Source organism: Ursus arctos, unplaced genomic scaffold, assembly GCF_023065955.2.
Source record: "Ursus arctos isolate Adak ecotype North America unplaced genomic scaffold, UrsArc2.0 scaffold_7, whole genome shotgun sequence".
Classification (NCBI taxonomy): domain Eukaryota; kingdom Metazoa; phylum Chordata; class Mammalia; order Carnivora; family Ursidae; genus Ursus; species Ursus arctos.
This window is the reverse complement of record NW_026623089.1, coordinates 61,293,361-61,319,334: the sequence shown is the minus strand read 5'-3', so window position 1 is coordinate 61,319,334 and position 25,974 is coordinate 61,293,361. Positions and strand designations below refer to the sequence as shown.

Below are 25,974 nucleotides of genomic sequence, written 5' to 3'. Positions count from 1 at the left end.
AGAAGAAAAAGAGCAGTAATTCAATAGAAGAGTAAGCCAAGGATATGGCTAAATAAATACAGGTGATTCTTTTTTTCAAGATTTGATTTATTTGTTTGAGAGAGGGAGAGCACAAGCACGAGGGGGGAGGGGCACAGGGAGAGGGAGAAAGAATCTGAAGCAGACTCCCCACTGAGTGCAAAGCCTGATCTCACAACCCTGAGACCTGAGCTCATGACCTGAGCTGAAACTAAGAGTCTGACGCTTAACCGACCAAGCCGCCCAGGTGCCCCAGTATAAGTGTTTCTTAAACAAATGAAAAGTTTAGTATTAAAGATAATAAGGAAAATGCTAATTAAAACTACACAGAAATATCATTTGTTATATATCAGATTGACAAAACTATAAAATTTTGGTAGCATTTTGAGTTGTCAAAGCTATAAGAAAATAGGTACTATCCTGTATTTCTAATGGAAGAATATATTCAAAACGCCTCTGTGAAGTTTAGGTTAGCAAATTTACAAAGGTACTGTCCCCTTTGACCCAGCACTTCCACATTTGGGAATTTATCCTGCATATCCACTTATAGACATGTACCTAAAGTCATCAGTTGCAGTAATGTTTGTAAAAGCAAAAAAATAGATATATCACCTGGCGACATTAGCATGAACTCATGTTTAACTTAATGTACATGTTTAGTGTATGTCAGGTTTACACACATATACTTCTCAGCTCTGTCCACAGAGAGGGCCTAGAAGCAATGACATCCAGTATTAGTGAGCATACCCAGGAACCAGGTCTTGGTTTATAATTTAATTCTCCAATAAAAGGAACCAGGGCTCCTTAGAGAAATGGCTGATTGTAGACCTGGAGCAGGGAACATAGAAATGAACCTGGGGCATATTGTAGTGGCTAAGAGTAAGTACTCAAAAAATCAAAATGATGGTGGTATGTCAATGGAATAGAGAAGCCAAATGAAAAGTTTCCAATGTCCAGAGTTGGAACAATTTGAACAAAATAACATAGTAGTATTGAATTATAGTCCAAAGTATAAAATTAACATCCACAAATCCATACTGATACAAATTAATGATTTATATAAATAATCAACTGGGTAAATTACAAATCTCCCATACAGAATTCCTAATAATTTATGTAGATGATTCACTCTCAAGAAGCTAAAGCACAACTCTTCACCCCTTGAATATGGGCTACACAGTGACTTCTTTCCAAAGAGGACAGTATGGGAAGGGGGGAAAACTGGAGCTTTACAGTAGAGAAGGCAAATAAACACTGTCTCAGCCAGGTGACTAAGGCTGGCACCATTAACAACGCACCACATTGAATATCGTATGCCTTTGATATAATGTGATAAGAATTGTCACTGTGGTCTTCCTCCCCAAAATCCTTAACCCCTGTCTAATCATGAGAAAAATATTAGACAAACCAAAATTGAAGGACTTATCACAAAATGCCCAAATCGTACCTCTCAAAACTGTCAAGGCTATCAAAACCAGGGCAAGTCTGAGAAACTGTAGAGTCTAAAGGGACATGATGACTGAATGTAATGTGGTATCCTGGATGGGATCTTAGGACAGTAAAAAAGACTTTAATAAAAACTAAAAACTAAAGAAATCCAAAGAAAGTATGAATTTAGACAATAATGAAGTATCAATATTTGTTCATTAGTTGTGCCAAATGTACCACAGTAATGTTAGCAATATGGGAAACTGTATGGGGTATATGGGAACTCTCTGTGATACTACTGAAACTTTTCTGTTTTAGCTAAACCCATTGCAGCAATCATTTCACAATAAATCATGCTGCGTGCCTTAAACTTACACAGTGACATATGTCAATTATTTCTCAATAACACTGGGGAAAAATTTTCCATAGGGAAGGCTGTAGGAACTGGGCATGTGTACAACAAAGGTTGAGGAAGCCTTTTCACAATATATGTTCACATATGGTTTTTGAACCATGTGATTATATCACCTATGCAAAAATTAAATTGTAAAAAAGAATACATGACATGAACAGTCCTATGCTTTGCAACCTTTTAGCTGAGTGTTCACAACTAGAAACAGAATAAAGAAAAGTAAAACATTTTCATAAATCTCACATTCCAAATTTGACAAGATATTTCCATTTTAATTTTTTCCATAACTTACAACTGACTCGAAAATATTTTTTATGTGAAATTTTATATCATTGATATCAGTTCAAAAATGAATTTTAAAAACTTGAGCAGGATCCATCCAGCTACTCATAAACTAGGAGACAGTGAAAGTACATATGTAAAACCTAACCAGAAAAAAAATCTAGGGATCTAGTTTTTCCTTTTGGCAGGAAAAAAAAAAAATCTCAAACCTTTAAACCTAACAAGGTTATAACTATCATCAGGAAATAATATAATTTTAGCCAAACATGCCAGAAAAGGAGGTAAAGTCTGTTTATACTTAAACGAGGAGGTGGTAGAGTCCTGAGCCCACAGTGAACATTCCCATCCAACAACATTTTAACAGAAAAAGCACTGAAGAACATAGGTGGGGCTGTTAGCTGAAGCATGGTTGCCCGTTAATAAAACTCTAGTGAGGGAACTGCATTTTCTACTGACTCAATTTCTGATCTGTTCTTTGTCTCAAACTTGTGCTACAGGGCATACTGAAGACAACCCACCAGGAATCAGAGTGGATTCAAACTAAAATATTATGCAACATAGGATTTGTACAGTTCTCTTAATAATACGCATTTTGGGGAGTCTGCATGGCACAGTTGGTCGAGCAACTGACTCTTGGTTTCCGCTTAGGTCCTGATCTCAGTATCCTGAGATCAAGCCCCCGGTCAGCCTCCGAGCTCAGCATGGAGTCTGCTTGAAAATTCTTCTCTCCCACTCCCTCTGACCTTCCTGCTCCCGTTCTCTCTCTATCTCGCTTTCACTCTCAAATAAATAAATAAATCTTCAAACAAACAAACAGTATACATTTTTGGGTCTAGTTTTTCCAGAGCCTGACCAAGGACAAGCTGTCAAGTATTAGACTGGGTATTTGACTTCTGTCCGGGTCTATGGGCCTAGATTTATTCGCCTGTATATAGCATGAATATTAGCAAATAACCATAGAATACTTTTTAGTTCTATGAAATTGAACTATTTTCCACTAAATAGGAATGATAATAATAGGTAACATTTGGGTAGGATTAACTTGTGCCAGTCAGTGCATTTGCTTTCCAAATTCTGTCTCATTTAATTCACACATAATCTTGAAATAGTTCTATTATTCTCCCCATTTTAAAAATGAGGAAAATAAATGAGATTTAGAAAGATTAAATAACTCCTTAAAGTCACAAGCATTAGCCCCAGTGAGTGAGAACACACCCTCCCTACTACTATATCAAACGTTGCCAGCTTTAGGCTGATTCTAGAAAGCGCTCTACATATGTAATATACTAGTGTACATATCATTTCAGTTTCCCAAGTATTTGGCATGCATATCTTATTTGATCCTCACAACAACAGTATAATCTTGAAAATTGGTCTTATTCTCATTTATAGATATAGAAAATGAAACTCAGATCACCTAGCTAGTAAGTAGCAGTTATATGGTGCCATCTTAAGTCTTCCAACTAGCGTGTTCTTTCATTACCCTAAATTTTCAAAGATAAATTTTATTTCTAACAGCTCTTACTATTTAAATGGTTTAATCTTTCATATTTTAATCACATCACTAAATGCGATTTTTAAAAGAGCAAATATTTCAGTTAGATAAGTGAAATGATAACTTTCCTAATTTTTAAAGCCATTATCTATAGAAAGACATTAGACATAGAAAAACAGTTTTAAAGTGTCAATTATATTTCAACATAAGGAAATAGTCATATAAATGTGTTTTTGTGCTTGATAAGTGTAATTACATCTAGAATTATAATCAATTATCTAAGAATTTCTTTTTTCTCTGCATCTCTAATTAATACCATTTTAGTAATAAAATGATTCAGATTTTCAATCCATTCATTTTGAATTGCTTTTATCCAACAGATATTTCATTTCTGAAGTTATCCCAAGAAAGTTTCAAAAGAAGTTTATCATAGGAAAGAAATGTACAATAATAATTGAGCTCCCCTTAGAATGATATAGGAAAGCCCAGTTAACCAGCAATAATTCATGTATCTGACATTTATAAAAGACGATCTGGAGGAAGGCTATGAGAAAGGGACCAATTACCATTCATTAAACCAGTTTTTAATTGTTACATAGTTTGCTTCATTCTAATTCCTACAGGTAGAAAACAATCTAAATGAAACAAATTGCAAGTTAGTGTTTATAGTGTCTTCCTAAAATTTTTAATTGCTTTACTGTTATTTTATCAGTAATCTGGGGTCATAACACATCCCAGAGTGAAAGAGTAGCTGTGTAACCTAAGTGGCTGTGTCCAACAATCAGCTTATGTTCTCATAAATCCTGTGCATTACCCCCTCTTGCTGCCCTGAAAAACTCACTCCATTAGCAAGAAGTGGAAAGTTAACTGATGGATTCCTGAGAGAGACAGAGGTTTGGCTGGGACTGACTGGGAGGGTGGGGCTCACATGGAACAGCACAGTGCTCCCCAGAGCCTTCCTCCTGGCCCCCAGCTAACATGGCCCCCAAGAAGCTGGTCCAACCTCGTCTTTGCTAGAGACTTTCAGCTCTCCACCTCCAGACTCTTCAGTTTTACATCTATGCTCATCACTTGTCAGCGTGTGTCTGTGTATGTGTGTGTGATGTAACAATATTTTGTCTGTCACAGTAAAAATGAGCATAATTAAACAGGGAAAGATAATGGAAGTTCCTATTTGTATTTTAAACACTATAAATGTTAAGTCTAAGGCTTTTGACATTTATCTGCTTTTTTTTTTTTTCAACTGGACACATGCCATAGAAGATACTTTTGCTTTTTTGTTTGTTTTCAGTTGCAAGAGACCACAATCATTGACTTGTTTATTTTTGGTAATGGTGGCAAAGTGGTGTCAGCGTCACTCGGCGCTGTCATCTGGCTCTCACCACCACCACCAGGCATACATTTGAGAAACAGCTTACATAAGTTATAAGTCTGTAGCTTGGAAAAGAAAAAAAATCTCTTAATGTTTTGTATAAAAATACATATTTCTGGCATCCTATTGAAAATCTTCAGTCCCAAATTCCCACATGTTAACAATCAGCCAAAGCCAAGTGTTGGTTGACTCTGTTCATTTACATTTTCAGTTCTGAGTTCAGCTCTCCTGTCTACAGTAACTGAATCTACCATGTAGGTCTTCCTCACCAGCTAATCCAAAAAACTTTTGTGTCATTTCCATATATGCTCTTATTCTAAGATCATTAAAAAGTATATTTTCCATTTTAAAGTAATTTTTAGGTAGATTTTAAATTATCTTTGCATCTTAAAATGGAAGCAAAATCTTTAAACAATTGTGTAGTGTTACAGTACACAGCAATTATTGGGTGTGTCAGCTGCTCTTCTTTTATACAAAATGTAATTATTAACTTATTAAAAAACACTGTTATTACAATTGGCCTCACAAATATTGAAAAAGTAAATATTTGCACGTTAAGGACATCTTGGATTATTTTGTTCCCAAAACATCTATCAAAATAATGCTTAAGACTTCTCTGGGTCTTATTTTAGCACTGCATATGTCCTTGGAAGACAGCATAAAATGGCTTGGAGAAGTTATGGCTGAAATAGGACCATCCCATTCACAGAAAAATGAGGAATGGAATGTCTTTAATATAAAACAAGCCAATGCTGTCATCGATTACTTAAAAATCAGGTATGGATTTTTTTTTTCAGTAGCATTTATTTTTTCATTTCATTATCTTTTACAAAATGTCTATTAAATAGAAATGAATTTGATTTTTAGACATTTACAGAATTTATGCTGTAATTAACCCAGTCAATGATGAGAGAATATTAAAATCTTCCATCCAATAAATAAAATTCAGGACATTAAGTTTTTGGCTAACCTTCCATTCTTAAAAAGGTTTGTGTTTATAGGTATAATTTCATCTAGAATTATAATAAATTATCCAAAAATTTCTTTTTTTCTCTGAATCTCTAATTAATATTTTATTAACAAAATTATTATTTTAGATTAATCAGACTTGATTACAACAGACTCTATATTTTAGTAGTTGGCCTTGACATCAAAATTTCATATTTTAGAATAACATTCATTTCCATTTAAACATTTATTTTAATGTTTTATATTAGAAATTAAAGAGATTTATGTGCAAGCTTCCTCAAGTTTATTATGTGCCCTGAAATATTCTATAGTATTGACCAATTAAACTCATTAAGTTTTTCTTTATGCTTAGAAAATGATGGTGAATGGAGAGAAGGTATTTTTATTACAGTGATTCTTCATTGGTGAACTAAGAAATCTGTCTTTTTATATAATTGTCACAAGGTCTGCCTTAGAGGCATGCATCTCTCCCAAGGGACATTTTTAGAGTTTGCAAATATTTAAACAAGAGTTGGTAAAAATCTTTCTTTCGCCTAACTAAAAGCTTCTGCAGAATATCTTTTTTTCCTCCATTACTATATACTGCAGTGTTTTCCAATTTTAAATTTTAAAATTTCAAAATAAAGGTTGCTGCATGATGTCCTAGACATGCTCGTGGTTTGCTTGGCAAGGATCCTAGCTGTAGTCTGGAAGCTTTTTAAATATTAATATGTTTAATTTGATAATGCTTATATACTGTTTTCTGTCATGAATTAATAACAGTATATGATATAATATGTTTTTATATGATAGCATTTGATATATTTGATTTCTTAATATAAAACATATACCTCCTAATGTGTGTCTCTCACTAAAAGCTACAGTACTCTTCAAATCAATTAAAGTAAAGCAAGGTCCTTGGGTGGGAGGAAGGAAGGGTGTTGAAATCCAGAATTGGAGAACCTGTTCCCCGAGGTCTTTCAGTCCATCAGCATCGCTGGGTGAGGGGAATTCTCTGCACATTTGTATAGCATCCTTCTTTCCTTTTTTTATTTATTTTTTATTTATTTTTTTAATCTATTTGATACCACCAGGTCTCTCTTTGAAGAACACATTATTACATCTGAGCTCTAAGCCCTGGAAGTTTATAATGGGCACCGGGACTGGTAGTTAACCGTAACAGCTAAACTCATGCAGGCGTTCTAAGGACACCTTCTAGGTTGTGAAAGATGGCACCTCTTTTCTCTTTCATCTTGTCTCTCTGGACAGACACTCATCAGTGAACTTCTTGACATTTCATTTCAGAAAATGGTTACGTTAGGAAGGGATGTCAGTATTAGTCACTATTAAATGTTTACCAGGGTAACTTTACTTACCAAAAATTTCTACTCTTATTTCTAAAAACAACAACAAAAAAGTAATATTTGAGAGATTAGTCATGTAAAGTAAATCAGAACTATTTTTGATGCTATTAAATCTTCATATTGTGATTTCAAAGAAATTGTACATTTTAAATGCATCCGTTACAGAAAATAAAATATCAGTTAGTATAATATCTAGAATTGATTCTGATGTTGTGTAAAAAGAAATGTCCTTTTCTACAATTCCTATTTAGAATGACTTATAGGTCCACAAATATAAATTTAATGGCAATTAAACCATGTAATATTTTTCATTTTAATGACTACAAAGAAGTTTTATAAATATGAAGCTAACTCAATTATTGAAAGTATAAGCATGTTTCAATTTAATCTGATATTAAATTTACTCAACCAGTGAAAGCTCTCATCAATTTAGGGAGAGTAGTTTTTAGAACATGACCTATAACACGTGAAACTTAACTGGCAATAAAATTGAAATTTTATTTGATACTGTTAATAGAATCTAAATTGTATATTCTATCATGTGTCTGTGACTTGAAAAAAACTAATACCAAAATTCTCTAACATTAAGTACTGACCGATCTACTCATGCAATATATACATTGATATATTTTATGTAATATATACAAATATAAATGCTACTGCAGCTTTTCAATATAAGGCATCATTTAGATATATCTAGTCCAAGTATCCATCTGTCATTGTGTATTCTACCTATTCCTTGGGAATTAGGTGAAGGTAATGTGCCCAGGCATTTACTCAATATAAGAAAATCAACACTGCCCCTCTGTGCACAACAGGGTATCCTACTTCCTGGCATGGAGCCCAGATGTCTTGACCCATTTTATTCCTCCCTTTGATTTAGGACTAAGACAAGATGTTTGACAAAATAGTCTAGGGGCTTGAGTCAGCTGGAAGTCTTCCTTCTAAAGGAAGAAGGAGGAAATGTATTCCCATAGCAGAGGTGTCACTTTGGACCAGAGTGAGGCAATGGAGGCAACTTGACCTGGCTCTGAAAAGTGCCTCCTCCCTAGGTGACCCCCTCCCCTCATCTGTCTTACCCTAGTCCTGGCCTTGCCCCAACTTGCATCTTTGACCACTGCATCCAAGTCATGAATTTTATTTTCATTGTAAGAACTGAACTTCCCTTTTGGCATAAGACAATCTAATTCCTATACACAATGAGGAGAATAAGGCTGAAAGATTATAAAATTGCAGGAAGGAAGATTTATGAATTAACTTCTTTGTGTAATATGAGATGGAAGGAAAATTTTACACTAATTCACTGACAGGAAGCCAAGTTATTTCCAAATACTCTACAGTCTTTAATTTTTCTGCTCAAAATCAGTTATTGCCAGTGTAATATTTTTAACCTTAAAGCTTTCTCTAGCTAAGCAATGTAAGGGAAGGAGAATTTGAATTTATTTTGCTTCATTGAATCATCAAACTTCACTAATCTTGATGTATTTTCTAGCCAACAAATCAAAGTAATGTCAAAAGCTAAGTTAGTTTTCTGAGTGTTGATGACTAATTTGAACATACGAGGGTTTTTAAAAAAAAAAAATGACTGAGTTTGCATACCCATCATTTTTTAATGGTTTGTGTTAGTAGTGAAATCAACTGCTGATATAACTCAGAGAGACCCAGCTGCCTGAGGATTTCTTCATTGATTTCAAATGAATTGAAACTTTGATCCATTACAGCATTCAGGAGAAGCCATTATTATACATGCTCTGTAGCTACATTTTGCAAATGTTAATTTCTCAGTTATATTAAAATCAATTTTCTTAAATAGCAAAAGGCACCAGAGTGAAAGAGAAACCACTAAGACAATTTTTTTTGTTCTTGGGCATTTTGCTGTATTATGAGTCTATTAATTTTCCCAACCAGCAGGAAGAGAATTAGAAAAATTCAAATATTATCATAAACAGGATATTAGAAATCAGCCCTTCAGTAAATTTTTAACTCTCAATAATACATTGCTGAGATTTTTTAAACTTACTAGAAAAACTTGTTTTAAGACTCCTATCTTTTAGCTCTTCACAGTTTTTATACACTGACCACCTAGTCTTTGGGTAGAAACTGAAGAAGTTATCTTTCTTAAATTAATTCCTCATTTTGACGTGTGATCAAATATTCTACAAGAAAACCAGACAACTTCTAAATGGATTTCAGTTCATGTTGCCTCATTTTCAGGTGTTATCAGAGATTAATTTAATCTTGAAACAGTTTGAGAATATGAGAATTGATACAGAGGTAGATTATAGAATTCAGTGCCATTCAGTCCCGAGGAAATTGACTCTAGTCTGAAGCAGAACATAAAAAATAATGTGAAATTTGGTGTTATTTAAGGACAGTGCATTATTTGGTTGTCAACCAAGAAAAGTCAAGATGCAATCTAATTGCTCCCTTATCCCAAATCTATCCATTCATCACAGATTAATTTACTGATCTTATATTAGGTACTGCGTTATACTGTCAAGGTCTCAAAAAAGTAAATCATTGGTTTCTCACCATTTCTGGACAATTCATTTGGAATAAAAGATGTAGCTAACTCCATATTAGTGTTTAATGCCTTTTGCTTGGTCACTATGAACAACCTTCCTTTAATAAATACTCTCACATATTTATTTTCTTTCCTAAAATAAACTTGCAAATTTATTTTGTATTTCAGCTTATTTCAACACTACAAGCTATATGAGTTTCTATTCTATTCTACCAGGGAAGAAATTGTGATAGGAACTGAGGTAAGTAATTTATCTAGATGGAACCAATTAAGCTGAATCACTTAATGCATGCTGATCAGCATCTGGATCTTTAACTGCTTAAAGCAACTTCTTGTCAGGATTACTCAAGTGTTAATATCACCAACTAGTAGTTTGCAAAAAGAATAATTACATAAAGTGAGCTTTGGATTAAGAAAATAAGCTGTCTTGCGGCATTAAAAGCATTGTTAATCACATATACTTTATGTATTTATGGATTATTTGACAAAGCAAAATTGAATGGGTTATGTATGTCTTCATACAAAGAAAATTGGGAAAAGTGAGATAAATTAATTCAGTTAAATCTCTTCTAATTTCACATTTTTTTTCAATCTACTCATTTTTTAAGGTCTAATTCAAATCCCACTTCCTCACTGGAGCAAATCTTCCTTAATTGCATTGCATCTCAAAGGAAGGGTTTAGACAAAGTCTTTAATCACATTCTATTATTTTATTCTAGTTGATCTCTTTCTGCTGAATACTGGTTACTCTTACTACACCAATAAGCACATAAATATGCACTATGCTATATGGTTTTCTAATTATTTTTCGTGGATTAATATAGTCAACACAATTCAACTGTAATTTCCTTGACGGCAAGGATGAGGCGCTGTTTTTCTACCAAAGCACAGAGTATAATGCCCCAGAGTGGCCCTCAATTAATACATAAGTGATTCCGTGACATTGAATACAATAGCATTTCTATGAAAAATGATGTACTTGAAGATACTTTAGAACAGCTTTACGTATTCATAATTGCAATAAATTAATCCTGGGCAAGAAAACATCTTAAGGAGGGTAAAGATTCCATAAAAAGTGCTCCTTAAGTTCTCAACTACTGGAGGAGGCTACGTTGCCCAGAAGTATCAGACGTAGGAGTGGCCATGGTCACAAATAAACAGTACATAAGTGATATTTATGTGATCTTTATAATTTTCTTGATATTAAGCACCAGGTGGAATGTGCCAACCGTTCTGTCTGCCAGAGTGTTGTTATTCTGGAGTTTATAAAGCACTTACTTCATAAACACCTCAGTCACTGTTACTCATCCTCCATGTGGGTACTTGTTCTAATGCTGGCCTTTTAAGTGAATTGAAGGAAAACAAGGAGCCCTTTTTGCCTTTGACTTTCCTTAAAATTTCTTCTTTGTGGTCTCATCATACTATGTCTTAAATTAGGTGTCTCTTGACAAAGTTTTACTGAAAACATTTCCATTGGAGAATTACATCATGTAGGGCACAGTGTTGCAATAATGATCGGTTTGGAATACAACCCTATCTCATCTATTCAGCAAAACTTTGGGGAAATGATAATGGCTTCAACAGCATAAGCAGATATTTAGAATCATCAAGAAAAAATTTCATAAAGAACTCCCTTTTCCCTTTGTTAGTGGCACAATCATGCCTTTCTTCTTTGGTGTAAGGATATATTTAGGTGACATTTATGCTTATGGAAAGATAAAATGGAGAAAGTAGACTGGGATTGGCGCCTTTATTTTCCTTTGTCTTTTGTATTTTCTCCAAGCTGACCAGAGCTATAAAAAAATCTTTAATGAAGGGATATTGGGTCTTCAAGAATTAGACCACTCATGGTATTTTAAAGGATTAACCAAAGCAAGTATTATACTACAATATTTAATGGCATTGTGGAAGTGTGTGATAACCCTCGGTGCAAATATGTTTTTTAATTAACAACCTTTATAGAGGAGGCAGAGGTCTGCCCCGCTAATGTGATTATTCATGCTGACCTCAGTTCTCTGGAACCAAGTAAGGTCCACACAACAATTGCATAAATGTTCCAAATTTAACTCTCAGGCTAGCATGCAAATTAAAGAACACTGACAAAATTTAGTTTCTTTCCTAATTGTGGATCGGCGATTATAACAAAGCACATAAATTCCCTCCAAGGATAATTACTAAATGTTAACTTCTGTTAAGAAAAGAACATAAATAAACCATACTCATACTTCTCTTGGGTTTTAACATGCAGTTCATTCAGTGGTTCACAGATTGTATATGTTGAAAGGCAGTAAACAACCAGAATAAGCTAGGAGAATGACAGAATGAAAGCAGCAAATTTCCATAGTTGTAGCCACTAGAGAGGATGAAGTATATGAGTTTCACTCACGATTTAAAGAGATGAGTCACTGAATTCTACTCCTGAAACCAACATTGCACTGTGTTAACTAAAATTTAAATATACATAAATAAATAAATAAATAAAATGGAAACTAACTAAATAAATACAGAGATGAAGACTCCTTTTTAGTCACTTAAGCCAGGAACTCTCCATGTCTTGTTTTGACAATGCAATTAGCCCACAGATCCTCTAACACAAGAATTGTAAGGGAATCAGATTCTCCTTTGGGGATATGTATCTTCCTTGGCCTAAGGCCGCACCCAGAAAGAAACCTGGAAACTGCTATGTTCTTTGTTTTTGTTACCTAAAAACTACACGAAACACTTAATAATTGCACACAAAGAACACCATAAGATATTAGCAATGGTGATGATCAAACTCATAGCAGATACCCGAAGTCATGGCTCTAGTCAGGTGTCTACCACCAGGCATCTATTAAAGTGAGATGATATAGCTATAAAATTACTTATTTATTCATTCAACATATGTTACCAGGTCCCTATTACCTTGAAGGGTTTGTTAATTTCCAGGGACACACAATGATAAGCAACAATTCTTTTCCTCAAGGAGTTAACTGTCTAATGAGAGGAGAAAGTTGATTAAATAATTAATTATAGTGGGTCACCTGGGTGGCTCCGTCGTTAAGCATCTGCCTTCAGCTCAGGGTGTGATCCTGGATCCCTGGGATCCAGCACCCATCAGGCTCTTCTGCTGGGAGCTTGCTTCTTCTCCTCCCACTACCCCTGCTTGTGTTCCCTCTCTCATTGGCTTGCTTTCTCTCTGTCAAATAAATAAATAAAATCTTTTTAAAAAAATTAATTATAGTGAAGGACCCAAAATGTTGTGATCCTATGAGAACAAATAGAAGACAAAGAGGAATATCTAACCTGTAGAGTTAAGGATTATAGAGGTTTCTAAGAACAAGTGAAATCTAAGCGGAAATCCAAAGGTTGTGAATGAGTTAGGCAGTGTACTGTAATTTTTTTTTTTTTTTAGTGTCATGAAAGAAATCCTACTCAAAATAGTTCAAGCAATTAAAAAAAAAAAAAAAAGGAAGGGTATATTACTTGATCACCAACTGGTAAATAGAAAGTGAGCTGGACTAAGGTTAACTGGCTCTAACTAGTCAAACAATGTGAACATGTGAATGTGCATATGCAAGGATATATCCAATTCTCATCTCTCTTAGACCTTTTTAATCTCTTTCCTCTGATTCCTTTTGTTTTGGTCTCATTGCCTTCTGCTGCACAGTCCTTCCTCCCGCTGGTGGGAGACATGACAGAGGGAGCTGCAGTTTAGTAACTCCAGGAGAAAGGGACATTCCTCCTCACATTGTTAACATTATTGGCTAGGCTTGTGCTACGTGTCCACTCTCTATTAATCACCATGGCCAGAGGAGTGGAGTAATGCTACTAGAAGATCCAAGTAAGCCATTTTGAATGGGTGACAGTGGATGAATAGATCCCCCAAAGAAACAGAAAGAGCCTTTGCAAAAGGGAAGAATGACTTTACCAAAAGAGTGAACTAAGCGGGCATGTATGACTCTTCCATCCCAAATTCCACGAGAGGCCAAAAATTTCAAAAGTCTATAATGCTATGGATAAAAGATTTTATAACATGTAAAATTATAGATTGCTGTTTAGATGAAACCACAGCCTCATACATACAAAGAAGATGCAACCGAGTTAATGAACTTTCTGTAGACATCCGTGACTGATAAGGAAAGGGGAGAAAGTTTTAGAAGGAAAAAAGCATGTAGGGGACTGCTTACAGAGCAACTACACTATTCAGCCCCTTCACCCTCTGCTGCTTGTGCAGAGCACAGGGACTCCATAGTATTTGCTCCTAAACTAAAGAAGCTAGTATGGACATTGACACCAAAGAGGAGAGCAGTTCTGAAGTTTCCAGGAGAAATGACGAATATACCCTGAGTATAAGGTACTGGCACATCTAACTGCCACTATTATTTGCCCCTCTCCTATAGTCTCTGGCGACAAACTTCAGCAAACAAACATCTCCAGGCAAGTAAACCAAGACCATCTAATGTAAAGATAAGCTGGCAGTCCAAAAACACCAAGCAGTTGAGTAAAATAAAATCACAGATAGACATGAAACTCTATTAACAAATCAAAGAAGAGCTGAGGAACAGAGTTGATAGAGCAAATGGTAGAAGATTTAAGTATGATTAATATTCTCAACAAAGTTTGAAAGTTTAGTGTATTCTTGAAAAAGGAACTAATAGAGATCCTGGAAATTTAAAATAAGATTTGAAAACTTTCAATAAAGTATCAGGTATAATTTTATGTTGATAGGTTTGAAAATCTAGAAAAAACCATAGTTGGAACTGTAAATTACCAATATTTACTTGAGGGGATTTAGAAAATCTTAACAGAATGATAATTACATAAGACATTGAAAAGTCCAAACGTAAAAATGGCTTCAGACCTAGAAGATTTTACAGGCTAGTTTCACCAACATTTCTAAAGTAGATAATTCCCTTTTATATAAAAATTATGATAGAGGATAGAAGGAGTTCGTGAGCTTTCAACTCATTCTTTGAAGTTAGTATAATTCTGAGAATGCTTTCAACTTATTCTATGAATTGATAATGAATTATAACCAAAAGTGAAAAAGAATAACACAAAGTTATGGGCAATCTCAGGTATGAAAATAGATGCAACAATCTTAAATAAAATATTAGGAAGTGAAATATAGCAGAAGATTGAATGTTCAAATAGGATTTATTCCACATGTGGAAGGTTGGTTTAACTGTGGGATATCTGTTAATGCAACTCAGTACATTATCAGCTTATGGGGAGAAAAACCAAGTGACCATCTCAATAGATACAATATAAAGTATTTGATAAAATTAGACACCCATTTTTCACTTGAAAAAAACTTCAGTTTATCAGTAATATATAACTATATTCCTAACTGACAATATACCAACATAAGAAACTCTCTAAAAATATCTTAATGAAAACATTAAAATAACCATAAGGAATACAACAAAGCTGATTATTATTACCAACATTGCTTTTTAGTTCCTAGCCAATGGAATAAAGCAAAAAAGAAGTCAAAAGTAGAAGAAAAAGAAAAATATTGAAAATAAGACACAAAGCTTTCATTGTTTGCAGATGGTATTATATGAAACCATCAATTAGAATATAATATTTTCTTATTTATTAGTAACAACCCAATAGAAAAGGATCACTCCGATAATAATAAAAACTATAACATTTTTACAAATGACCAAAACATGCAAGGGTAATACAAAAAAATTAAGTCGTTTTAGTAAAGATAATTGTTTTTAATTCTGAGTAAATGGAAAGTAAAACATGCTCCCAGTTGAGAAGACTCAATTTATGAAGATATCATGTCATTCCAAATTAACCTGTAAACTCAGCATAATCACAAAGTGCCATGATTATTGTGGCAATTTACCAAGTAATTTTTTTAAAATTTTTATTGTCAAACATTTCAATCAAATACAAAGTAGAAGGAATAGGATATTAACCCTCATTTACCGACTAACTATTCAACAGTTATGATCTTATGGCCATAATGGTTAAGCATTTTAATATGTGATTCTAAAATATAATGAATTTAAAGTAACTCTTCAATATCATCACATACACAGCTATTGTTTAAAAGCCCCTGATTATCTTATAAGTTGCCTGTATTTGTGTTTTATTTATGTATCCATGTGTTTGTATGTTTGTTTGAAGTAGCACCCAAATAAAATATCCATGTTGCAATTAAATTCTTATGTCATTTTAAATTTATAGGTTCACTATTTGTATTTTTTTATTTCCTTATAATTTCTTTGTTGAAAAATCCACATCTTCTGTCCTATAGAATTCTCCACAGCCTAGTTTGCCAATTGCGTTCCTGTGCTATTCTTAACATTTCTCTATCTTCCATATTTCTAGTGAATGGGTAGTTAAATGTTGGAAGACTGACTGGATTTCAGTTCAAATGCTTTGAAAGAAGAATTTATAGGTGGTTCTGTACAATTATATTAGGAGGCAAATAGGTCTGGTTTTCTTTTTTGTGATGTTAGCAACCTCTGATCACCATTACTTAGATCTATTATTCCATTAAGGGTTAAAAATGATGCTATTCTACTTCGTCATTCTTTTTTCATTTATGAGCTGGATACTTCTATAAAAAGAAACTTCCACCCTTTAATTATTTGGTTAAACTGAGGTACAGTTTATATAGAAAAGACAGGATAATTGCTAGATTCTTCTTCTTTCTTTAATAGTTTTCAAAACAATAAGTTGGATTTTTAGTATCCTCCAAAAGTGACTGTGATAGACTGAATGATTCCCCCCACCCAGCTCAAGATGCTTGAATACTAATTCCTGGAACCTCTGAATGTGTAGTCTTACATGGCAAAAGGGGCTTTGCAGATGTGACTAAATTAAAGGATTTGAAATGGGGAGATTATCATGGATTATCTAAGTGGGCTCAATGTAATCATAAGGTTCCTTATAAAAGAAAAAGGAAGAAAGGAGAGTCAGAGTCAGAGACAGGGAGAGAAATTTAAAGATGCTGTTACTAGCCTTAAAAATGGAGGAAGAAACCAGGAGCGAAGGAATTAAGGTAGCCTCTAGGGGGATAGATAAGGCAAGAAACAGATTCTCCTAGACAGGCTCTAGGATGGATGCAGCCCTGTCAACATGTTAAGTTGAGAACTTCTGACATCCATAACTGTAAGATAAATCTGTGTTGTTTTAAGCCACTCAGTTTGTGGTAATTTGCTATAGCATGAATAGGAAACTAATATAGACTTTGATTTAATAGCACACATTTGTTGCATTTTGATCTATTTTAATTACTATTCTTATTAATGCTCAAGTTGTCTCCTCTTTGACCAATGACCCCACTAGTCTGTTTGTCAATCCCTGTCTGAATACCATATTGTTTTAACTACCGTAGCTTTACAGACTGTTTTGGTATCTGATATGGCAATGCCTTTTCCTCTTCCTCCTCTTCCATTACTCTTCCTCCCATCTCCTCTTCCTCCTCCTCCTTTGTCATTATCATCATCATCATCATCATCATCATCATCATCATCATCACCATCATCACCATTATCAGTATACAGTTGATTATATAGTTCAGATATGATAGTTTATTCTTCCTTCAATATAAAATTTAGAATTAAATTCATGTGTGTGTTTCTAGTATGTAACATATACAAGTATTCAGAAAAGTGGCATTTAAAACCAGTCAGGATAATGTGCTATGTGTTTGATTTAAAAAGTTAGATTTCTACCTCACCCCAAACTTGAAAATGAGCCTAACCTATTAAGAGATCTATTTCCTATAACAGCAGACATATCCCATAATGAGAAATTATAATTTGGCCCCACACTTCTCCTAAAAACAACTAGAAAATCTGGACAAGTCTTTTTTTTAAAGACTTAAATGTTTGAAAGTATTGGAACTAGAAAAGTTAAAAAAAAAAAATGGAGGCCAAAGAAGTGAGTCTGCATTTGGAAATGGTTTGGTAGACACATGGTACTAGGAGAACAAAAACTAGAGGAGAAGGAAACAGTAAATCTGACAAGTTGCATGTTGGGACTCCAAAGGACCATACATGAAGAAATGAGCCCTGTCATAAACTGAACTTCAGCTTCAAATTATCTCAGATTTTTGTAGATTTAAGAGTATCCATGTGTAGTTCCATTAACCTCCTCTGTAGAGTAAAACAAACTCAACAGTTTTTTTTTATAACCAGTGTCTGTCACTCACTAAAATTGTGAGGCACACAAAAAATAGAAATAGACCCATAAGTATTTCAGATGCTGGAGTTATTAGTCATGCACTATAAAATAATTATGCTTAAGAAATAAGAAATATTCTGGAAAGTCAAATACAAGATAGTGAATTTCAGCAGAAAATAGAAACTATTAAAAATACTAAATGGATATTCTGGAATTAGAAAATATAATAATTGAAATTAATAACCAAATGGATGTGTTTAACAACAGGTAGCAATGACTACAGAGAAAATTGGTAAATTGGAAGGTAAATCAAAAGAAAATACCAAAGATGAAGCATGGCTATGCAAAAGCATAATAAACACAGTAAAATGTATAGGAGAATACTGATAGAGTGAAAAAGGCATGCCATAGAGCAACTGAAGTCAATTCCACAATGAAAAGGTAGACACAACATTTGAAGAATTAATTTTCTAGAAATAATAAACTTCACACCACTTTAGCTTTGATTTACCTCTAAACATACCATATAGTAAAATTCACATCTAAGCATACAATAGTAAAATCTCTAAAAACCTTAGTACTGGTTTCCAGATCTGCACGTACGGAGTTTGAATTCTCCACTTGATCCTAACAAAGACTAAAAAGCTGAAGAGACTGAAAATCAACAACTCTTCTTGGATATATATGAGAGGGAGGGACACAGGGCAAATGGTTGCCCCCAAGATTGGGGAGATGGACAGGCAAATTCAGGTCACTGTGGCTTCTTGTAACAGACTTATGAGTAGAAACTGCCATGGGAACCAGTGCCAGGGTAAGAAAACCTGAAATGCAGTTGATGAATTGCTGGAGGCTCAGTGCTAACAACTCTTGAGAGTTAAAAACTCCAAATGGGCCCAGTCATGAGGGGCCCCACTACATTGTGAGATTTACCTCCCAGAGCTTGATCAGAAGTCCACAGTAAATATTGAGAAAAATGCCATTGTATTTCTGGCAGGGAGAGAGGAAAAAGAACCACTTTGAAATATGCCAGACCACTTAGTTATTCTTAACAAGACCTGCACTCAAGGGAAATGAGTTAACCAGAGCCTAACCTGCTGAGGTATTATCACAATCTGATCAAGCTGCGTAAATGGAAACACCCAACTCCAGCCCACTCTAGCCATCCTGTCCCATCTAAGAAGGGAGAAAAAAGCAGAAACTCTTGTGAAGTTTGCAGTCCAGAGGCACAGGCTCCCCAAAGACCAATATGTTTTCATAGAACCATAGAGCATGTTCTCTACCCTCATGCCTTACCACTGCATTACTAAAGGCCTACATCCAGTAGTTTCTTTTGCCACTTTACCATTTACATTAGCTCCAAAACCTGAAATACTTAGGTATAAGTTTAAATAAATAAGTACAACATTTGTATGAGGAGAACTTCAAAACTCTGATGAATAAAATCAAGAACTAAATAAATGGAGAGATACAGTCCATGATCATGGATAGGAAGACTCAATATTGTTATGCTGTCAGTTCTTCCCAATGTGATGTATAGATTAAATGCATTCACAATCAAAGTCCCAAAAAATTATCTTATGAAAATCAAAAAACTCATTTTAAAGTTTATATGGAGAGGCAAAAGGCCCAGAATAGCCAATACAATGTTGAAGAAGAACAAAGTTGGAGAACTGACACTACCTGACTTCAAGACTTACATAAAGCTAAAGTAATCAAGACAGTGTGGTACTGGTAAAGAATGGACAAATAGATTAATAGAATAGAATAGAGAACACAGAAATAGACCTTTATAAATATATTCAATTGATCTTTGACAAAGGAGAAAAGCAATACAATGGAACAAAGATAACTTTTTGAACAAATGGTGCTGGAAGAACTTGATATCCACACGCAAAGAAATGAATCTAGACACAGAACTTATACCCTCTACAAAAATTAACTCAAATGGATCACAGATCTAAATGTAAAACACAACTATAAAACTCCTAGAAGATGATGTAGGAGAAAACCTAGATGATCTTGGGTATGGCGATGACGTTAAAATACAACATTAAGGCACAATTCATGAAAGAAATAATTGATTTAGCTGGACTTCATTAAAATAAAAAACTTCTGCTCTGGGGAAGTCAGTATCATGAGAATGTGAAGATAAGCCACGGACTGGAGTAAATATTCGCAAAAAAATACATTTGATCCAGAATATACAAAGAACTCTTAAAACTCAACAATAAGAGAACAAACAATCTGATTATAAAATGGTCCAAAGATCTTAACAGACCACACCAAAGAAGATATACAGATGGCAAATAAGCATATGAAAAGATGCTCCACATCATATTTCATCAGGGAAATGCAAATTAAAACAACGATGGGGTACCACTACACACCTATTAGAATGGCCAACTGGAACGCTGACAACAGCCAATGCTAATATGGTTGTAGAGCTCCCTAGTGCATTCCCAAGAAATATTGAGGCACATTTTGTAAATTAAGTGCAGGCATAAAAACATGTTTCCATACTAATATATTGACAGAGAGAGATCATCTGGGTGTTTACAAAATAAAAGACTGAATAGGAAAAATAGGTGAACTCTCAATCCATAAAATTAAATACTTTGCAAGTGTGTTGCTGCCACATTTTAAGTATAAATTAGGTTTAGCTGAAAAGTCATTTATAGAGTAAAAATCTGGTGTTGTGCTATAGCATCCCAAATTTTTCCTAAGAAAATAAAATTGATATCATGAATTATGTATGCATAGTACATTTTAAAAATATTTATTCATTTTAATTTTACCAAAGTGACAACACATCAAATCTTGGATCATTTGTACTTTCAAAGGTTATATATATATATATACACACACACACACGCACACACACACACACACACACGCACATATATTTAAACACATACATACGTATTTGTGTTTGAATATAAAAACCTCATAAGATTGCTTTGATAGTTCTCTAATTTACAAAATGTAATAAATAGATATAGTTTTATTTTTGGCTGCTTAAGCTAGCATACTTGATATATTTCAGAATTGTACTTTATAACGTGGACATCTTCACATAGACCCCCTCTGTCCAACTCCAGGAGGCACCTTTCACATTGTAGTCTATGTGATCAATGGACTGGTGCATTGTACAAACTACAGCTGCTAGTGGAGGCCCTGTTTTCACAAGTGGTACTGTAGTAGAATCTGATTATTATAAATATGGTATACTTAGAAAGATATTTAAAGAGAATGATAAATATACCTAAGTGGTTACCTTGCCTAGAGTCATGTTTTGGCAGCCTTTCATAACCTAAGATAATACCACTTAACGTCAGCAAATGTAGAAAATTCAGACCTCTCTAAAATCAGTGAATGTCAATTGTATATAATTTCATGTTCTGAGCACTTATTCCTAAAGCAAAAACAAAATAAACACTTTTTTCTTCCGTATTTCAAAACCCACACAGATTATGGGTGTTAATGACACTGTACTTAAAAATTGTTAGCTTTGTGGGGAAAAAATAACCAGATAGGAACATAAATTTTATTTTCTTTCTTTGAACTATAAAGTTACGGTGTCCTGAATAAACAAAATATGAGACTTATGTAAACACTCACCCTTTTAAGGAAAAAAAAAAAGGCAGCAAAAACAACATTGCCTGTCTGATCATATTTTGAAAAGGGGAAAGGCAACTGAAGCGTAGCTGTAAAGATATCTTTTTTCTATTCAGTTTACCCTTGAGATGTACCTATCAAAATAATCTAAACTTAACCAGATGATATTTTTAATCTTGAAAAAGCCTTTTTTTTTTTTTCTTGTTGGATGATCCTATTAGCAAACTGCTGGAAGGGAAAATCATACAAGACATAATTTGTAGTTTGACCTACTCACATTGGGTGTTGCTAAAGAAAATCAATCAGAAATTGTTGTGTTAAAATAACTCTATCTGCTCTACCTGGCATGTGTGACTGACTTTAGAATCTATCATTTAAAGAAAATGGTTGACGTTTGGGTATACAATTTATCAAACTTCACTCCAGTCCTTTTTCTCCGAAGCACAGAAAAATAATCATCCCTCCCTAAATATAAATCTTTTAAGAGAAATTCAGGGATCTGTCTTCAGTAAAATAATTGATAAATGGCAAAGCATAATTTAAAGATGGTTTCCATCACAGATCACATGGCGCCTAAACTCTTGAACCTGTCACTCAAGTCTTTTCATCAGTTGGCCCTCTAGCATTAATCTCAGCTCCTCTGTGACCAGTTTTCTGATTGGTCTTTTCATAATTACAGGTTTCCTACTTACTGCTGCCATGAAGTAAACTCTTCCTACCACCTGAAATGCTCCCCAAACTCTCTTCTGCTAATCCAAAGCTATTATTCCCTTACAGCTCAGTTTGAGGACACTTTTCTTAAGGAATCAAAGATAGAAAAAGAAAGGAAGAAAAGAGAAAGAGAGGGAGGGAAAGTAGAATGGGCAGAAGGAAGGGAAGGAGGGAAGAGTACTCTCTTTAACATTACTTTCGTATTTCCTCATTAAATGCCTTCCATAGGTAGTGCTACATCTTGGGAACTCATTACATATCTCTGTAGATCAGGGCAACTGACATTATTTTCTCTCTTGTTTTTCTCAGTATAGGAACTATATACATTCACCTAGTGTGTGATAATTGTTTACTGAATCAATTAATGTAAAAGAAGGAATATTTTATTTCATTGACTAAACCCAAAACATTTGGAGAATATTATTTTAGTGTGTAATTTAAAAAATCTGAATCAACCCTTTTAAATATCAGTCATTAAACCCATTACCAGAAATTTAAAAGTCGATATAGAAGAAATATGCTTACAATACTCATTTTTAATTATGAAGATTCTGCTTTATATGGATCACCTTGGGATTGTTTGTTGTATAATAGGAATGCTCATTATAAATTGAGACTCTAAGACACCAAAAGCCATTAATATATTGACCACATCAAAATGTATAGCTTCTATTTTAGGGGAGGGGAATACCACAAACAGAAATCAAACAAACTCTAAAAAAATAAAATTTACACTACGAATGACAGAAAGATATAATAGTCTTAATATTACATGTAATTTCTTATAAATCAATGACAAAAAGGTGACCACACTAATGGAAAAATTAACAAAGCATATTTAGAAGAGAAGATATATAAAAAGCCAATGAACATATATAAAGATTTTCACACTAGTACTCAAAGAAATACAAATTGAACTAAAATGATCAGTTTTCAAAAATCTACAATGGTAACAAACTGTCTTGTGAGAGTGTGGTGAGCTCTGACACTCTCATATACTGACAGGAGGAGTGTAAAATGGTAAACTCTCCAGAGAGCAGTTTGGCAAGATACATCCAACTTTAAAATGTGTTTACCTTTGAGCCAACAATTTGAGATTGAGTTTATCCCAAAGAGGTAATCAGACGATGGGCAGAACTATGGATGCATTTATTTGTATACAGTAGAAAAAAGATATAAAACCCAAACTGTGAAGTACCTAAATGTCTATCATTAGAAAGCAGTTTTTAAAATGTGTGGTGCCTCCATATACTAGAATGCTGTCATTACTAAGAGTACTCACATAGCATTGTGTTTGTAATGGAAAATTATTCACAGTATGTTAAGTAAAAAAAAAAAAAAACCAGACTACTAAATGTGTTTATTGTGATTGCAGTTTATAATTTTATACCCATATATATGCATACAGTCATAGAGAATAGGCCCTGAAGGACAGACATCAAATCATTAGCTATAGTCATTTGATGTTGACAGTATACCACATAATCTCTGCTTTCCCTTTATACTTGTCTGTATGTCCTGAGATTTTTTTCAGTCAGCATGTATTACAGCATATAGCTGTTTTTCCAGAGTAAAGACTGAAACTATATAAGTTTTATCTCATTTCCTTTTGTTTTCCTTATTCAGCATTATTTCTTTTTTTCTTGCTTATTTAACTTTAAAAGATTGCATAACATTATGAAAATGTCTGCTTTATTTTGCAGAGATGCATTTCATGTTTATGTGATTAGGCAGTGTTCTTTTTCCCTAAAGCAAAAGGTTCTATTCCAAATGAAGATTTAATTGTTACTCGAGGATGAGCATCTTATTATTCATGAGTTATATAAATCACCAAAATGTCCACAGCGATCACAACAAGACCTGGAAAACAAGGACACTAGCTACAGGGATTTACTCTATTCTTTAAGATACTATCTGGCCAATAGATGGCAAGAAGTGGCAGGATGAACGGAGTCTAAGAAAAATCAATATGTCTCTATTCTGTGATTACATACTCCGCAGAATCCATTAGTAGTCCTAGCTTCTGGTTTAAAGAAAAAGTGATCTTCTCATTCTTCTCTAAGGTGTCCAGACATGTCTAAAATAGATTATATAATGTTCAGAGCCCACATGTGAAAAGGAGCATACAAATCACAATGTGTTCAGAGAAAAATAACCTGGATTTTCCACGACCAGAGGACTGACTCTGAAGAAGAGAAAGTTCAGAGAAGATATAATAACTACCTTCAGATCTAAAGTTCTGGCAAGATCAAAAAGAGATTTGTCTTGTCTGTATAACTCCCAGATGGCAGACCAAAGACAAGTGACTGGCTATTCTGAAGGAAGATTTTGACTAGGTAGATGCAATCATTCTCTAACTAATAGATCCAAAAATGGAAGGGATAAGATGTGGGAAGGCAGGGGCTTATGCCTTCCACATTTTGATAATAGCAACACTTAGCACAGGTCCTGGCAAACAAAAGCCACATACTAACTTTTATTGAGTGAATTGAGAGACAAAAATTATATCTTCATTGAGTATATTCTGACTCAGCTACATGATTTTGGTGGAAAGGTATTTTGTAAACTAGTATAAAGCTTCAGATGGGAGATTAAGTCAGATCATCTATAAGTGTGTGGGCCATCCATCCCAGATTTTTCTAGGATTTTCTAGTACAGCTCCAATTTAAATGATTTTGCCCTGTTCTTCCCTTGAGTATACTTCCAAATGTTGTTCTCGTTAGTCAAGTCCAAAATTTATGATGAGCCAGTCTCACTCTAGGTAGCATAACTAATAGAATGACAAAACATATTCCTTTCTACAGGCTGGAAATCACGCTGGACTGCTGTAGTTGGTGTGGATAGAGAACTACAGTTGTTTATAACTAGGAAGTCATTTGTTATAAATGGATAGCTAGCTCTATCTTGGTGAATGCAGACTTAACTGTTATAAATTTCTGTAATCAAATGAAGTCAACCAAGGTTGTATGTAAAATAACATATTTTTATTGATTATTTTCTTTAAGAGAGAGATTTTGGTCACAGTTCTATACTATTGGGCCCTACATATACCAGAGTTTCCATAGCATTCAAGTTTGATTACGAGGCCAGACTTAAGTCTTGGTAAGTGTTTGACAGATGGCTGGGAATATGCAAGTAAGTGTGCATTGTGCAGAAAAGCATGCAAGTGAAGAGTCAATCAAGAGAGAATAAACATGCTTAGAAAGAGACCACCTTATTGGTATTCTGACTGCAGAATCAAGCAACTTTCTATGCAAATTATGCAGCTGCATCAGCACCATTGACACTATAGGAGTAAAGAGGATAAAAACCCCAAAGTTTTCTGTGGCAAACTAGCTCTGTGCTTAATCAAGGAAATAATATAAGGGTAGGTGAGGTAGAGTGTTTTTTGTTGGTTGGTGGTGGCTTGTTTTTTTTTTTTTTAATTTCTTATTTCTTTTGTTTGCTTGAAACACTAATGACCATAGCAAACGTGGCAAGTTTAACTGATGAATATAGAGTTTCATAGCTCCCAAAGCATGGCTTTTGGACTAATAAGAATTTAGATGGGAACAGCAACCTACTTTCCCTTATTTCAGGATTTGCATGCCTGCTGGTACACACAGAATCCTGCCAATGTTTGTGGGTGGAGTCTCTCTCTCTCTCTCTCTCTTTCTGTCTGTCTGTCTTTCT

The 25,974-nt window shown here is 34.2% G+C and overlaps 1 protein-coding gene across 3 annotated transcripts in view; it reads left to right on the top strand.

The window, feature by feature from the left end:
* The window catches only part of CABCOCO1 (ciliary associated calcium binding coiled-coil 1), a 111,415-nt gene that overhangs the window by 24,074 nt on the left and 61,367 nt on the right, over positions 1-25,974 (top strand). For all 3 annotated transcript variants that reach the window (XM_026504292.4, XM_048219094.2, XM_048219095.2), the window contains exons 4-5: positions 5,640-5,784; positions 10,012-10,084. In XM_026504292.4, the coding sequence (XP_026360077.2) occupies positions 5,640-5,784; positions 10,012-10,084 (218 nt within the window). The remainder of the gene's footprint in view (positions 1-5,639; positions 5,785-10,011; positions 10,085-25,974) is intronic.